General features: G+C 45.0%; 1 protein-coding gene and 1 pseudogene across 1 annotated transcript in view; both read left to right on the top strand.

Annotated features, from left to right (window-relative positions):
• The window catches only part of CDH1 (cadherin 1), a 97,862-nt gene extending 84,218 nt beyond the window's left edge, over positions 1–13,644 (top strand). The window contains exons 12-16 of the mRNA XM_034940548.3: positions 122–346; positions 1,530–1,757; positions 6,285–6,415; positions 7,764–7,907; positions 11,396–13,644. Coding sequence (XP_034796439.3) covers positions 122–346; positions 1,530–1,757; positions 6,285–6,415; positions 7,764–7,907; positions 11,396–11,605 — 938 coding nt within the window. The 3' untranslated portion in view covers positions 11,606–13,644. The remainder of the gene's footprint in view (positions 1–121; positions 347–1,529; positions 1,758–6,284; positions 6,416–7,763; positions 7,908–11,395) is intronic.
• LOC134729304 (ferritin light chain-like) lies at positions 564–1,517 on the top strand (annotated as a pseudogene).
• Positions 13,645–15,266: the final 1,622 nt, after the last annotated feature.

Genomic DNA, 15,266 nt, shown 5'->3' on the forward strand with positions numbered 1-15,266 from the left:
AGTGGGGCCTGGTGAGGGACCACTGAAGAGCCAGGACAAGATCTAGACTTGGTCTGGTGGAAGGCAATGGGGATTCATTACTGTTGCCAAGCTGCCACATTTCCTGTGTATTTTCTCTTAGGTTCTCCAGTTGCTACTGGAACAGGGACACTTCTGCTGATCCTGTCTGATGTGAATGACAATGCCCCCATACCAGAACCTCGAACTATATTCTTCTGTGAGAGGAATCCAAAGCCTCAGGTCATAAACATCATTGATGCAGACCTTCCTCCCAATACATCTCCCTTCACAGCAGAACTAACACACGGGGCGAGTGCCAACTGGACCATTCAGTACAACGACCCAAGTGGGTACCTGAGTTTTATTTTGGCAACTTTGCTCCAACTGCCATGCTTCCCTTCCCCCAGATCCCCACCTTTCAATTTCCCTTCTCAACTTCTAGATGTCACCCCTTCCATTGATACTTGCTTCCTTGTCCCTTCTGTCTTTGAGGCCTTGCTCCAAAGGTCTTTTTCCTTTCCTGGTATCTAACTTTGTAGCATGCTACCCAGTAATCTAAAACCCAAGCAGGGCTCCCTCTCCCAGCCTCTAGCCACCCTCCACTCCCCTCTCCACTTGCAACCAGGACCATCTTCTCTGCTACCTCCTGCTCCTGGGACCAAACAACACCATTTTTGTGGTTAGCTCCTTCTTGCCAACCAATCGTGAGCTCCCAGATTCATCAGAACTATTCTACCGAGGTGGAGGCAGCTGTCAACTGCCTGGTCAATTTGCATATATGGGCTTCCTACACCTACTTTTCTCTGGGCTTCTATTTCCACCATGACGATGTGGATCTGGAAGGTGTGCACCACTTCTTCCACAAATTGGCCAAGGGAGAAGCACAAGGGCACTGAGTGTCCCTTGAAAATGCAAAACCAGTGTGGCGGCCGCAGTGTCTTCCCGGACATCCAGAAGCCATGTAAAGATGAATGGGGTAAAACCCTGGGTGCGATGGAAGTCACTCTGGCCCTGGAGAAGAACCTGAACTGGGCCCTTTTGGATCTTCATGCCTTGGGTTCCGCCTGCACAGACCCCCATATCTGTGACTTCCTGGAGAGCCACTTCCTAGATGAAAAAGTAAAACTCATCAAGAAGATAGGTGACCACCTGACCAACCTTCACAGGCCGGCCGGCCTCCAGGCCGGGCTGGGCAAAAAGGTTCACCCTCAGGCACACAGGAGCCTACTGAACCCAGCGACATCTGAAGAGCCCCGCTCTGCCTAAGCCTCTCCCTCCAGCCACTAGGCAGCTTTTTTAAACCAACTCTAGAGCCCTCTCCCAAGCCTTAGACCAAATGGAAATAAAGCTTTTTACAGCAAAAAAAAAAAAAAAAAGAAAAAAAAAGTACATACCTAAATAAAACCCAAGCAGCTCTGCTCTCTTCACTCGGCTTGCGGGTGTCTTTAGTTCACTAGCAATTTTATTCTGGAATGAGCTTTTTATTTTCCTCCCCTGGTCTCATCATTTCTTTTTATTGCTTTCTCCAGCCCAAGAATCTATCATTTTGAAGCCAAAGATGGCCTTAGAGGTGGGTGACTACAAAATCAATCTCAAGCTCATGGATAACCAGAATAAAGACCAAGTGACCACCTTAGAGGTCAGCGTGTGTGACTGTGAAGGGGCCGCCGGCGTCTGTAGGAAGGCACAGCCTGTCGAAGCAGGATTGCAAATTCCTGCCATTCTGGGGATTCTTGGAGGAATTCTTGCTTTGCTAAGTAAGTCCAGCTGGCAAGTGACTCAGCCTTTGACTTAAAAAAATGGAGGAGGTTTGTTTCCTGAAAATGATTTTTGTTCTTATATTAGTAAGGATATAGGTTAGCTGATGTAGGAAAGAGACTCCCAAGTTATGCTAGCCTCCATAAAATAGAAGTTTGTCTCTTACTGAACATTTCAGAGGTAAATGGTCTAAGATGGGAAGGCCATGAAGTCAACAGGGGACCCAGGTTTCTTCTACCTTGTCTCTTTTCATCCTTCAAGACAGTGCATCCCAAGCTTGAGAGCATACAAATCATCTGGGCCTCTTTTTGAACTGGGAAATCTGATCCAGGAGGTCTGGCATAGGGCCACAGATTCTGCATTTCTTTTTTTTTTTTTTTTTTTTTGAGACGGAGTTTCGCTCTTGTTGCCGAGGCTGGAGTGCAATGGTGTGATCTCAGCTCACTGCACCCTCCGCTTAACAGGTTCAAGCGATTCTCCCGCCTCAGCCTCCTAAGTAGCTGGGACTATGGGCATGTGCCACCATGCCCAGCTAATTTTGTATTTTCAGTAGAGATGATGTTTCTCCATGTTGGTTAGGCTGGTCTCAGACTCCCGACCTCAGGTGATCCACCCGCCTCAGCCTCCCAAAGTGTTGGGATTACAGGCTTGAGCCACCGCACCCGGCCAGATTCTACATTTCTAACCAGCTCCCAGGGGGTCATGATGTTGCAATTCCTTAGACCATAGGCAGAGTAGCAAGACCTTGGGGGCTGCGCTCATCAGCATGGTCTAAGCTAGCCAGCTCACCACCACCACCTCTACATTCCATCCTAGATTGGGGAAGGGGATAACAGAGGAAGTGGAGGCCAAACGACTGGAAGTTGCATATATCACCTCCACTTATATACCATTGGCCCAAACACAGCCACATCTAGCTGCAAGGGAGCCTGGAAGCTTCTACTTACAATTGAAAATTGACATGGAGTAGGGGTGGAGTGTAGGGTGAGCAGTGAGTGTCAATGACTAAAAGGATAAAGGAGAAAAAGGATGCTGAGGAAAATTGGCAGTTTCTGCCATAGTCCTTAAACCTGTTTCCATTGGAGCCCACCTGGAGTGAGCCCTAGGGGTGACACAGGAGCTGTTATGGTCAAGGTAAATACTTTTATCATTTACACACAGGGAGAAAGTACTGAATCTATTAAAGGAATAAATTAGCGATGAAAACAGACTATGTGCATCAAAAGACAAAGTATCCATATGGAGGAGTGCACTACATCAGAACTCTGGTAGGGCTTTAAACATGTGAATGATAGAAGAGCAAGCAAATGATTATCAAAGCAAGTGAGAGCAAGTCAATTAGAAACCTTTGACCTGGTATGGTGGCTCACTCTTTGGGAGACCAGGGTGGGAGGATTGCTTGAAGCCAGGAGTTTGACACCAGCCTGGGCAACAAAGCAAGACTGTCTCTACAAAATAAAAATAAAAAATACATTTTTTTATTAGAAAAAATTTTTTTAAAGAAATGTTTAAAGATCATATATAATTAGTGACTGCGAGGGGTGGTCCAGCTCATGAATGCCTTTGTAGTCAGGGTAGTCAGAAAAGGCTGTTAATTGAGTCTCAAGGACAGTTTTGTGGAAGATGTAAGTGGTTAGGCCACAGGGGCTGGTAGAATTCCAACAGGCAGATGGGTATTTAGGAAGGTTCCCCTCCTAGCAAAGCACAGCAGAGGCTTGAGGAGACTCCTAGAAGGGCAGAGACCAGGCCAAGCTGGTGCGAATGGAAAAAGAATTTTGGAGGGAGCAGTGGGACCAAATCTAGGGTTTTCAATTTAGATTGAGCATGGGTGCCATTGATCCTGCTGCTGCTGCCTCAGTGGACTCCAGGAGAGGGTGCCTTTCAACCTTCCAGAAATGTCTGCTGGGCATCCCATTTGCTTCTGCCCCCTCCTGGTGTCCTCCCAAAGTTGAAGAAAAGGATAGTGCTGTTGAGAATTGAGCAAGCCTTCTGGACTTTCATCCTGCCAGGCTTTACATGGCTTTATTGCGCCATGAGATTAGGTTAATTCATCATTGCCTTGGGCAGGGTAACACAAGCCCTGCCTGCCCACTTCCTAGTCAAATTACATTTCAGTGGCCTGGTCTGCTTTTGGTATAGTGGTTACTGACTAGTACATTCATTCTAAAGGGAATCTTTTTTTTTTTTTTTTTTTTTTTTTTTAATGCAAGTTCTCATTCTGTGGGCCCGGCTGGAGTGCAGTGGAGTGATCTCAGATCTCAGGTCACTGCAGCCTTGACTTCCGGGGCTCAGGCAATCCTCCCACCTCAGATCCCTGGGTGGCTGGGACCACAGGCATGAGCCACCACACCCAGCTAATTTTTTAATTTTTTTTTGTAGAAACAGTGTTTCCTTATGTTGCCCAGGCTGGTCTCAAACTCCTGGTCTCAACCAGTCCTCCCACCTTGGCCTTCCAAAGTGTTGGGATTATAGGCATGAGCCACTGTGCCCAGCCAGGGAATCTTAAAGATTGTAGTTATACTTGAAATATTTTTTTTTAATAGGATTACCTAAATTTGCTATGGGTATGTATTTTTTTAGACACTGGGGGTGGGGATTCCCATGTAGAGCAACATTTAAAACAGAGGCAATGCCAGAGTTCAGATGTTCAATTTCTTGTATTTTTAACTTCTATGATTATTTTTTCTTTCTTTATTAGAGATGGGTTCTCACTATGTTACTCACATTGGTCTCAAACTCTTGAGCTCAAGTGATCCTCCCACCTTGGCCTCCCAAAGTGCTGGGATTAGAGGTGTGAGCCACTCCTCTGGCCAATTTCTTGTTTCTTAAGGGCACAAATGTGCTAGAGGCTGGGTGCAGTGGCTCACGTCTATAATCTCAACACTTTGGGAGGCTGAGGTGGCAGGATTGCTTGAACCTAGGTTTCAAGATCAGCCTAGACAGCATAGCAAGACCCCATCTCTATTAAAAAAAAAATTACTAGAGAGACACCAGGAGATCTGAAGCTTTTCATGTTTTCCGCCAATGTTTGATTGCTTACTCTGTGCCAGGCTTTTTCTCAGAGCCTGCAGATACTGGGCTTCTGGCACAGCTGATAAGGGGGATCTTTTTGGAAATGGTAAACTGCCTCTTGCTTTGCATGGATGGGGACTGTGTAGCTCCTACAGTCTTGTTCAGTGCTGTCTCCCTGTGCAGCCAATTCAGTGTTCTTGTTGATGAATCATGGACAAGGGAGTTATGCTGTTTATCTGGATAAGGTTTCTGGCATTTTTCTGATTTTAGAAATAGGTAGTTGAGGTACATCTGAGAAATCTTTTCCCCAAGTTTATGCAACCTCCTGTTTAAAGATTATGCTTCGGCCGGGTGTGGTGGCTCACGCCTGTAATCTCAGCACTTTGGGAGGCCCAGGTGGGTGGATCACTTGAGGTCAGGAGTTTGAGACCAGCCTGGGCAACATAGTGAAACCCTGTCTCTACTAAAAATACAAAAATTAGCTGGGCATGGTGGCAGGCGCTTGTAGTCCTACCTACTTGGGAGGCTGAGGCAGGAGAATCACTTGAACCCAGGAGGTGGTGGTTGCAGTGAGCTGAAATTGCGCCACTACACTCCAGCCTGGGCAACAGAGTGAGACTCTGTCTCAAAATAATAATAATAATAAATAAATAAAGATTATGCTTCATAGGGTACAGTATATAGGTACTTGGGCACCCATGGATAGAAAACACATGGAATCTTTTTTTTTTTTCATTCACAGTGAATAATATATATATTTTTTAAGTTGAGTGGTTTCTTTCTGGCTGCTTTAGAGAATTTTTTTTAAAGTTAAATGTTAATTGTGTATATCCTAGAAATAATCCCAAGATCAAATGTAACCCTTGTGTTAAGCCTTGGAAGTTAAATAGATTTTAAAGCTTGCTTACATGATTCTATCTTAAGAGAAAATAAGAACATACCAGGCAATTTTATACACTCCCCATAGCTGGTTATGTATCAATCACATTTGGGCTAACCTAGGAGCCCTGCTCACAAACCTTCAATGGCTCCAACTCAGAATCAAAGCCAAAGTCCTCACAGTGGCCCATATGTCCCTCCCGCCCTGCTTGCCCCTCTGAGCTCTTCTCCATGTCTCTTCCCCTCATGCACCCTGCTACAGCCATGCTGGCCTCCTCACCTTCCCTCCATCACACCAAACATGCTCCTGCCTCAGGGCCTCTGTCCTTACTGTTTCCTCTGCCTGGAACTTTCCCCCAGATTTGGGAAAATGACAGTGATTGAGTTTAAAAACCCATCTGAAAGTTAAGGACCATGCTTGAATTCACATATCACTGTCTACTATGTTGTACTGTACATACCAACTTCAGGGATGTGAGTGTCACGTGGATTGACATCTTCAAGTGTATTGAAGGCAGCTAGTGGCTGTCTAACTGCCCCCTGTCTGGTATGAGGGGTGCTCTGTGATAGCTGCTGCTTCTGGCCTTCTTTATCTTTGGCTCTCAACACTTGCTCTCTCTCCCCCACCATCCCAGTTCTGATTCTGCTGCTCTTGCTGTTTCTTCGGAGGAGAGCGGTGGTCAAAGAGCCCTTACTGCCCCCAGAGGATGACACCCGGGACAACGTTTATTACTATGATGAAGAAGGAGGCGGAGAAGAGGACCAGGTGGGTTTTTAAAACCTTGGTAGCTCAGTGGTGATCTCTTTATTCAGAAGAAGCAATGATTAGTAAGAGGTAGGCATTTGAAACAGCTCTGAATCACTTTGGATATTATCTTTTTAAGGCCTTACCCAAAAAAGTAGACATTGTCATTGACCATCATCATCATCACATCATCACCAACACAGCTAACATTTATTGATCGCATACTGTTCTGCACCTCAGTGAGCGAGCTGAGGCACAGAGAAGCTCAGTAACTTGGCTAAGGTCACACAGCTAGGAAGCAACAGGGCCAAATGGTCTGTCTCAGAGCCTGCCTTCCTCATTGCCATTCTCTGGACATGAACTTCAGCCAGATTCTCTTTGACATAGAACAACTGGTCTGCTTTGTTTCTCTTGAGTTTTTAGCTAGACCAAACTCCTTTTTGTCATTGTTATACCTTTAGTCCCTCTGTATTTCCTGATTTTGGAGATGATCTTAATATGTTACCCTGGAGTTGTCCAGGGAACTGTTCAGTGTCGTGGAGAGTCTACTTATTATAGAAAGGGATCCATGGGGGTCTATTACAGAGTCCTGCTTTTGACTGAGGCCACAGAGTGAGGCACAATTTACTGAGCTCCATACAACATAGGGAGGTGGGTGTACAGAGAAAAATATTGTTCTAGATTTCAGGGACTTGTAAGTCTAGTTTGGGGATACCACGTATATTGTATCAGTGAGCAATAGAGCAACCAATCCCAGAATCTCAGCGGCACACAACATGCGTGTCTTTCTCGTGTACTGTGGGGTAGCTGGAGCAACTGCTGGTCTCATCTAAGCTCATGAGAATCTGTAGGATGGCTGGGGCTCAGCAGATTTAGGCAGAGTTTAGCTGAATGGCTCTAACCTGTGAATTGTGTCCAGGTCTGTCCCATGCAAGTCTCATCTTTGTACCGGAAGCTGGTGCCTTTCAGACCTTTGCCTGTGTCGTATGTTACTGTCCCATTGGCTAAGCAAGTCACAAAACAAAGCCCCAGATCGATGGATGTATACTTTTCTCACAAGCTGGGGTTGGGAGGGAGTGAATATTTGCCAAACAGTGATCTAATCATCATGTCCTATGAAAATTAGTAAGGCACACAGCCTATATTTGGATCCACACATGCTACTCACAATCCTTTGGGCTATGTTTTTTTCCAGTGCTATTTGGGAGACTTTTAGCTTGAAAACTGTCATTTTACATTAAACTGGTAAAGATCATATAGTTGGCAGTGAAGGCATCATCCAACCATAATCTATAAACTGAACATAGCCCTGTGTGTATGACTATTTCTTTCCTACTCTTCATTGTACTTCAACCTTTTTTCTCCAAAGGACTTTGACTTGAGCCAGTTGCACAGGGGCCTGGATGCTCGGCCTGAAGTGACTCGTAACGACGTTGCACCAACCCTCATGAGTGTCCCCCGGTACCTTCCCCGCCCTGCCAATCCCGATGAAATTGGAAATTTTATTGATGAAGTAAGTAATCCACGTGGAAAGCCAAAGCATGGCTCATCTCTAAGCTCAGGAGGAGTTGTGTCAAAAATGAGAAAAAGAGTCTTTAGATTCTTTCCTTTACTATGTTTTCAGCTTGCCTGAGCCCTGGAGCCCTGTTTTCCTTTTTCTTTCTTTTTTTTTTTTTTTTTCTTTGAGACAAAGTTTCACTCTTGTTGCCCAGGCTGGAGTGCAATGGCGCAATCTTTGCTCACCACAACCTCTGCCCGGGTTCAAGCGATTCTCCTGCCTCAGCCTCCCAAGTAGCTGGGATTACAGGCATGCACCACCACACTCGGCTAATTTTGTATTTTTAATAGAGGCAGGGTTTCTCCATGTTGGTCAGGCTGGTCTCTAACTCCTGACTCAGGTGATCCACCTGCCTTGGCCTCCCAAAGTGCTGGGATTACAGGTGTGAGCCACCACGCCTGGCAGCCTGTTTTTCTTAATCTGTGTCTCATCTGAATTTTGGATCTAATCGTGCTTCAAATTGCAAAGTCCATGTGGCAAAACCAACAATTGCCTGAAAGGATTTAGTAGATCTAGAAATGAAACTAGGAAGATTCTAAGTAAATTTCATTTTAGTTTCACTAATGGAATTTACTTCCCTTGCCTCCCACTGCTGGTTGGGATATAATGATAAATGTACATGACAAGCCTACCTGAGGATTAGAAAAATAGAATCTGTATTGTATATGTCAGAAATGCATTCAGCTCTAAATACAAGATGCTGAAACAGATGGGAGTAGATTTATCTTATACAAATAGAAAGTTGGGGTGAGCAGTGTAGGCCAGTGCATCAGGCTGTTCCATGTTTCTGCTCCATCACCTTAGCATGTAGACCCTTCTTCTCAGGCTTGTTGTCTCATGATCACAAGATGGCTGCCACACTTCCAGATCTTAAGTCTGTATTCCAGTCAGGAAAAAGTATGAAGGACAAAGCAGAGGGCAAAAGTCTTTCTTCTAGCAAACTGTCTTCTTATTCAACAAGGGAGTTGTCCAACCAGTTATTGGCCAGAACTATCAGAAGGTTGTGCCTGTCTGCAAGGGAGAATAACAAGGCATTAAATTAATTAGCTTAGGATAAGATGAGAAAGAACCCAGTAAAGAAATGGTCCAGCAGGATCTGTTTCCTTAAGTTATGTTCTCTAGTAACTTGCTTGGTTACTGGAATGATTTTCTGGGCTTGTCTGATGGTCCAGTGGCCCTCAGTGAGTCTTCATGGTGAGGTCTGTGTTTGCTTTAGCTTTCTTTTTTTTTTTTTTTTTTTTGAGACAGAGTCTTGCTCTGTCACCCAGGCTAGAGTGCAGTGGTGCAATCTCAGCTCACTGCAAGCTCTACCTCCCAGGTTCACACCATTCTCCTGCCTCAGCCTCCCGAGTAGCTGTGCCTACAGGCACCTGCCATCAAGCCTGGCTATTTTTTTTTTTTAATTTTATTTTTAGTAGAGACAGGGTTTCACCATGTTAACCAGATGGTCTCGATCTCCTGACCTCAGGTGATCTGCCTGCCTTGGCCTCCCAAAGTGCTGGGATTACAGGCGTGAGCCACCGCGCCCGGACTGCTTTAGCTTTCTATGGGAGCTGTCACTGAGGACTGTGAGGCACTGCAGTGTTAGAAGTGACCAAGCCACATTCATTTTAGCCACTGGAAAAAACAAGACACAGAAAGAAACCAGTTTAACCATGCCTTTTATTTATATATTTATTTTTATTTTTATTTTTATTTTCATTTTTTGAGACAGTTTCACTCTTGTCACCCAGGCTGGAGTGCAGTGGTGTGATCTTGGCTCACTGCAACCTCTGCCTCCTAGATTCAAGCGATTCTCCTGCCTCAGCCTCCCAAGTAGCTGGGATTACAGGCGCCACTACCACGCCCAGCTACTTTTTCTATTTTTAGTACAGATGGGGTTTCATCATATTGGCTAGTCTGGTCTCAAACTCCTGACCTCAGGTGATCTCCCTGCCTCGGCCTCCCAAAGTACTGGGATTATGGGCGTGAGCCACCGCTCCTGGCTACAGACCCCTTTTAGATACATCTGGATTCAGGCCTTTCCTCCATTCATACTCATTTGCAAGTCATCACTTGTATTTGCAGTTTTTATTTAAACTATAAAAATAGTATGCTAAAAAAGAACAAGATCATGTCTTTTGAGGAAGCAAGATCATGGGTGGAGCTGGAGGCCATTATCCTTAGCAAACTAATGCAGGAACAGAAAACCAAATACCACGTGTTCTCACTTATATGTGGGAGCTGAATGATGAGAACTCATGGACACAAAGAAGAGAACAACAGACACTGGGGTTCGCTTGAGGGAGGAGGAAGGGAGGAGGGAGAGGAGCAGAAAAGATAACTACTGGGTACTGGGCTAAATACCTGGGTGATGAAATAACCTGTACAACAAATCCCCATGACATGAGTTTACGATTTGTTACCTATATAACAAACCTTCACATGTACTCCCAAACCTAAAAGTTTTTTTTTTTAAGTATGCTTGCTATTTTAAAAATATAAATCATGGTGTGGGGGTACACACCTGTAATCCCAGCTACTCAGGAGGCTGAGGCCAGAGAATCGCTTGAACCCAGGAGGCAGAGATTGCAGTGAGCCGAGATCATGCCATTGCACTCTAGCCTTGGTGACAGAGCAAGACTCTGAGACTCCATCTCAAAATAAATAAATATACTTTATTTATTTCATAAAATGAAAATATATAAAGAAAAGGCCGGGTGCAGTGGCTCACGCCTGTAATCCCAGCACTTTGGGAGGCCGAGGCGGGTGGATCACCTGAGATCGGGAGTTGGAGACCAGCCTGGCCAACATGGTGAAACCCCGTTTTTACTAAAAATACAAAAATTAGCCGGGCATGGTGGCGCATGCCTGTAGACCCAGCTACTTGGGAGGCTGAGGCAGGAGAATCGCTTGAACCTGGGAGGCAGATGTTGCAGTGAGCCAAAATCACACCATTGCGCTCCAGCCTGGGTAACAAGAGTGAAACCCTGTCTCCAAAAAAAAGAAAAAGAAAAAAAATACAAGTCCTTCCTTAGTTCCCACACCCCCACTCCCCAGATTTAACTATTAAGCATTTGGCATTCATCCTTCCAGGCCTTTCTGGGTGGAAATGCAGCCTGCATGCACCAGTATGCAAAGTTTCCAGCTCTGCCCATCCCAGCTGGTGGTGTGGCAGCCCCACTCTGATCTATGGGGACTCCATCCTGACTGGTTGGTGCTTGCATCTCTCCTGCCTACATATAACTCACCATTTCACTTTCTCTTTCCATCAACAACATATCCTGTGCTTCTGCATCTTTCCATGACAGTGTGTATAAATGTACGTTGTTGGTGTTCACTGCTCCGTGGTGTGCCACAGTCTGGGTGCATTGTCATACCTTACATATTGCTAGACTTCTTGCCCCAGATGACAGGTGTGCCCTTCCTTTCACTAAAAGGTGCTTTTGTCCCTTCTTCTTTAGAATCTGAAAGCAGCTGATACTGACCCCACAGCCCCGCCTTATGATTCTCTTCTCGTGTTTGACTATGAAGGAAGCGGTTCCGAAGCTGCTAGTCTGAGCTCCCTGAACTCCTCAGAGTCAGACAAAGACCAGGACTATGACTACTTGAACGAATGGGGCAATCGCTTCAAGAAGCTGGCGGACATGTACGGAGGTGGCGAGGACGACTAGGGGACTCGAGAGAGGCGGGCCCTAGACCCGTGTGCTGGGAAATGCAGAAATCATGTTGCTGGTGGTTTTTCAGCTCCCTTCCCTTGAGATGAGTTTCTGGGGAAAAGAAGAGACTGGTTGGTGATGCAGTTAGTATAGCTTTATGCTCTCTCCACTTTATAGCTCTAATAAGTGTGTGTTAGAAAAGTTTTGACTTATTTCTTGAAGCTTTTTTTTTTTTTCCATCACTCTACATGGTGGTGATGTCCAAAAGATACCCAAATTTTAATATTCCAGAAGAACAACTTTAGCATCAGAAGGTTCACCCAGCACCTTGCAGATTTTCTTAAGGAATTTTGTCTCACTTTTAAAAAGAAGGGGAGAAGTCAGCTACTCTAGTTCTGTTGTTTTGTGTATATAATTTTTTAAAAAAAATTTGTGTGCTCCTGCTCATTGCTACACTGGTGTGTCCCTCTGCCTTTTTTTTTTTTTTAAGACAGGGTCTCATTCTGTCGGCCAGGCTGGAGTGCAGTGGTGCAATCACAGCTCACTGCAGCCTTGTCCTCCCAGGCTCAAGCTATCCTTGCACCTCAGCCTCCCAAGTAGCTGGGACCACAGGCATGCACCACTACGCATGACTAATTTTTTAAATATTTGAGACGGGGTCTCCCTGTGTTACCCAGGCTGGTCTCAAACTCCTGGGCTCAAGTGATCCTCCCATCTTGGCCTCCCAGAGTATTGGGATTACAGACATGAGCCACTGCACCTGCCCAGCTCCCCAACTCCCTGCCATTTTTTAAGAGACAGTTTCGCTCCATTGCCCAGGCCTGGGATGCAGTGATGTGATCATAGCTCACTGTAACCTCAAACTCTGGGGCTCAAGCAATTCTCCCACCAGCCTCCTTTTTATTTTTTTGTACAGATGGGGTCTTGCTATGTTGCCCATGCTGGTCTTAAACTCCTGGCCTCAAGCAATCCTCCTGCCTTGGCCCCCCAAAGTGCTGGGATTGCGGGCATGAGCTGCTGTGCCCAGCCTCCATGTTTTAATATCAACTCTCACTCCTCAATTCAGTTGCTTTGCCCAAGATAGGAGTTCTCCGATGCAGAAATTATTGGGCTCTTTTAGGGTAAGAAGCTCGTGTCTTCGTCTGGCCACATCTTGACTAGGTATTGTCTACTCTGAAGACCTTTAATGGCTTCCCTCTTTCATCTCCTGAGTATGTAACTTGCAATGGGCATCTATCCAGTGACTTGTTCTGAGTAAGTGTGTTCGTTAATGTTTATTTAGCTCTGAAGCAAGAGTGATATACTCCAGGACTTAGAATAGTGCCTAAAGTGCTGCAGCCAAAGACAGAGCGGAACTATGAAAAGTGGGCTTGGAGATGGCAGGAGAGCTTGTCATTGAGCCTGGCAATTTAGCAAACTGATGCTGAGGATGATTGAGGTGGGTCTACCTCATCTCTGAAAATTCTGGAAGGAATGGAGGAGTCTCAACATGTGTTTCTGACACAGGATCTGTGGTTTGTACTCAAAGGCCAGAATCCCCAAGTGCCTGCTTTTGATGATGTCTACAGAAAATGCTGGCTGAGCTGAACACATTTGCCCAATTCCAGATGTGCATAGAAAACTGAGAATATTCAAAATTCCAAATTTTTTTCTTAGGAGCAAGAAGAAAATGTGGCCCTAAAGGGGGTTAGTTGAGGGGTAGGGGGTAGTGAGGATCTTGATTTGGATCTCTTTTTATTTAAATGTGAATTTCAACTTTTGACAATCAAAGAAAAGAGTTTTATTGAAATAGCTTTACTGTTTCTCAAGTGTTTTGGAGAAAAAAATCAACCCTGCAATCACTTTTTGGAATTGTCTTGATTTTTCGGCAGTTCAAGCTATATCGAATATAGTTCTGTGTAGAGAATGTCACTGTAGTTTTGAGTGTATACATGTGTGGGTGCTGATAATTGTGTATTTTCTCTGGGGGTGGAAAAGGAAAACGATTCAAGCTGAGAAAAGTATTCTCAAAGATGCATTTTTATAAATTTTATTAAAGAATTTTGTTAAACCATTGTCGAATTTGTTTTATTTGATTCCACCACATTTCCAGTCAAGAGAAAAGATGCATGGAGATGGCCTCAGTCAAAACGTGGAGAAAGAGGCCGGGCGCGGTGGCTCATGCCTGTAATCTCAGCACTTCGGGAGGCCGAGGCAGGTAGATCACTTGAGCTCAGGAGTTTGAGACCAGCCTGGGCAACGTAGTGAAACCCTGTCTCCACAAAAACACAAAAATTAGCTGGGCGTGGTGGCGCGCGCCTGTAGTCCCAGCTACTCGGGAGGCTGAGGCATGAGAATCACTTAACTCAGGAGGCAGAGGTTGCAGTGAGCCGAGGTTGCGCCACTGCACTTCAGCCTAGGTGACAGAGGAGACTCCATCTCAAAAAAATAAAAAAATTTTTTAAAAACTTCATGCTGAAGTGACTTCTCCAGAAGTTTCTATCATTCTACTGGACGCAACATGGGAGAAACTACATTCACACGGTAACTTTATTTGAACAGTATCCATCCATGTGGCATGTGATGAAACCAATAAAATTCCCAAGTCCACGAGAGACTGTGTGGGCCGAGCTGAAGGACGGGACAGAGCAAAGTTTCAAACGACGTTCTCAGGGTCAGCAAGTGAGTACAGGCCAGTGGTTCTCTGCTGGGGAGGAATGTAGCCCCCTCCTCCATGTGACATTTTGCAATTTCTGGAGTACCTGGGGAGGTGGTCCTGTCATCACATCAAGGCCAGGGATGCTGCTAAACATCCCTGCACAGGACAGTTCCTCACAGCAAAGAATTATCCAGCACAAAATGTCAGCCACTGTTAAGAAACCCTGGTGTAAGCCTAAAACTTTTCTCTGTTGAAGGGGTATGACTTTTTTCTTTGGGTAATTTTTTATTGTGGTAAAATAAAACATAAAATTTATGATTTTAGCCCTTTTGTTAAATTTTGAGACAGGGTCTCACTCTGTCACCCGGGCTGGAGTGCAGTGGCACAATCACGGCTCACTGCAGCCTCAATCTCCCAGTCACAAATGATCCTCCTCTCTCAGCCTCCCTAGTAGCTGGGACTGCAGGTGTTGCACCACTACACCCAGCTAATTTTTTAAATTGTTTTGTAGAGACAGGGATCTTGCTATGATACACAGGCTGGTCTTGAACTCCTGGGCTCAAGTGATCTGCCCTCCTTGGCCTCCCAAAGTACTGGGATTACAGGAGTGAGCCACCACGTTGGCCTCATTGTAGCCATTTTTAAGTATACAGTTCAATGACATTAAGTATATTCAAATTGTGTTGCAACCATCACCACTATCTTCAGAACTTTTTCATCATCCCAGACAAACTCTGTACCCATTTATTTTCAACTGTTTTTAAGTGTACAATTCAGTGGTATTAAGTACATTCAAAATATTATATAACCATCAGCTCTGGTGTTAGAACTTTTTCATCATTCCAAATAAATTTTGTATCTAGTGGGCAATAACTCTCCATTCCTGCCTCTACCCATCCCCTCCTAATCTCTATTCTACTTTCCATGTATGTAGACTCCTTTAATCATCCTTTTGCATCTGGCTTTTTTTTTTTTTTTTTTTTGAGACGGAGTCTTGCTCTGTCGCCCAGGCTGGAATGCAGTGGCGCGATCTCCGCT

This window comes from Pan paniscus, chromosome 18 (assembly GCF_029289425.2).
Source record: "Pan paniscus chromosome 18, NHGRI_mPanPan1-v2.0_pri, whole genome shotgun sequence".
NCBI lineage: Eukaryota > Metazoa > Chordata > Mammalia > Primates > Hominidae > Pan > Pan paniscus.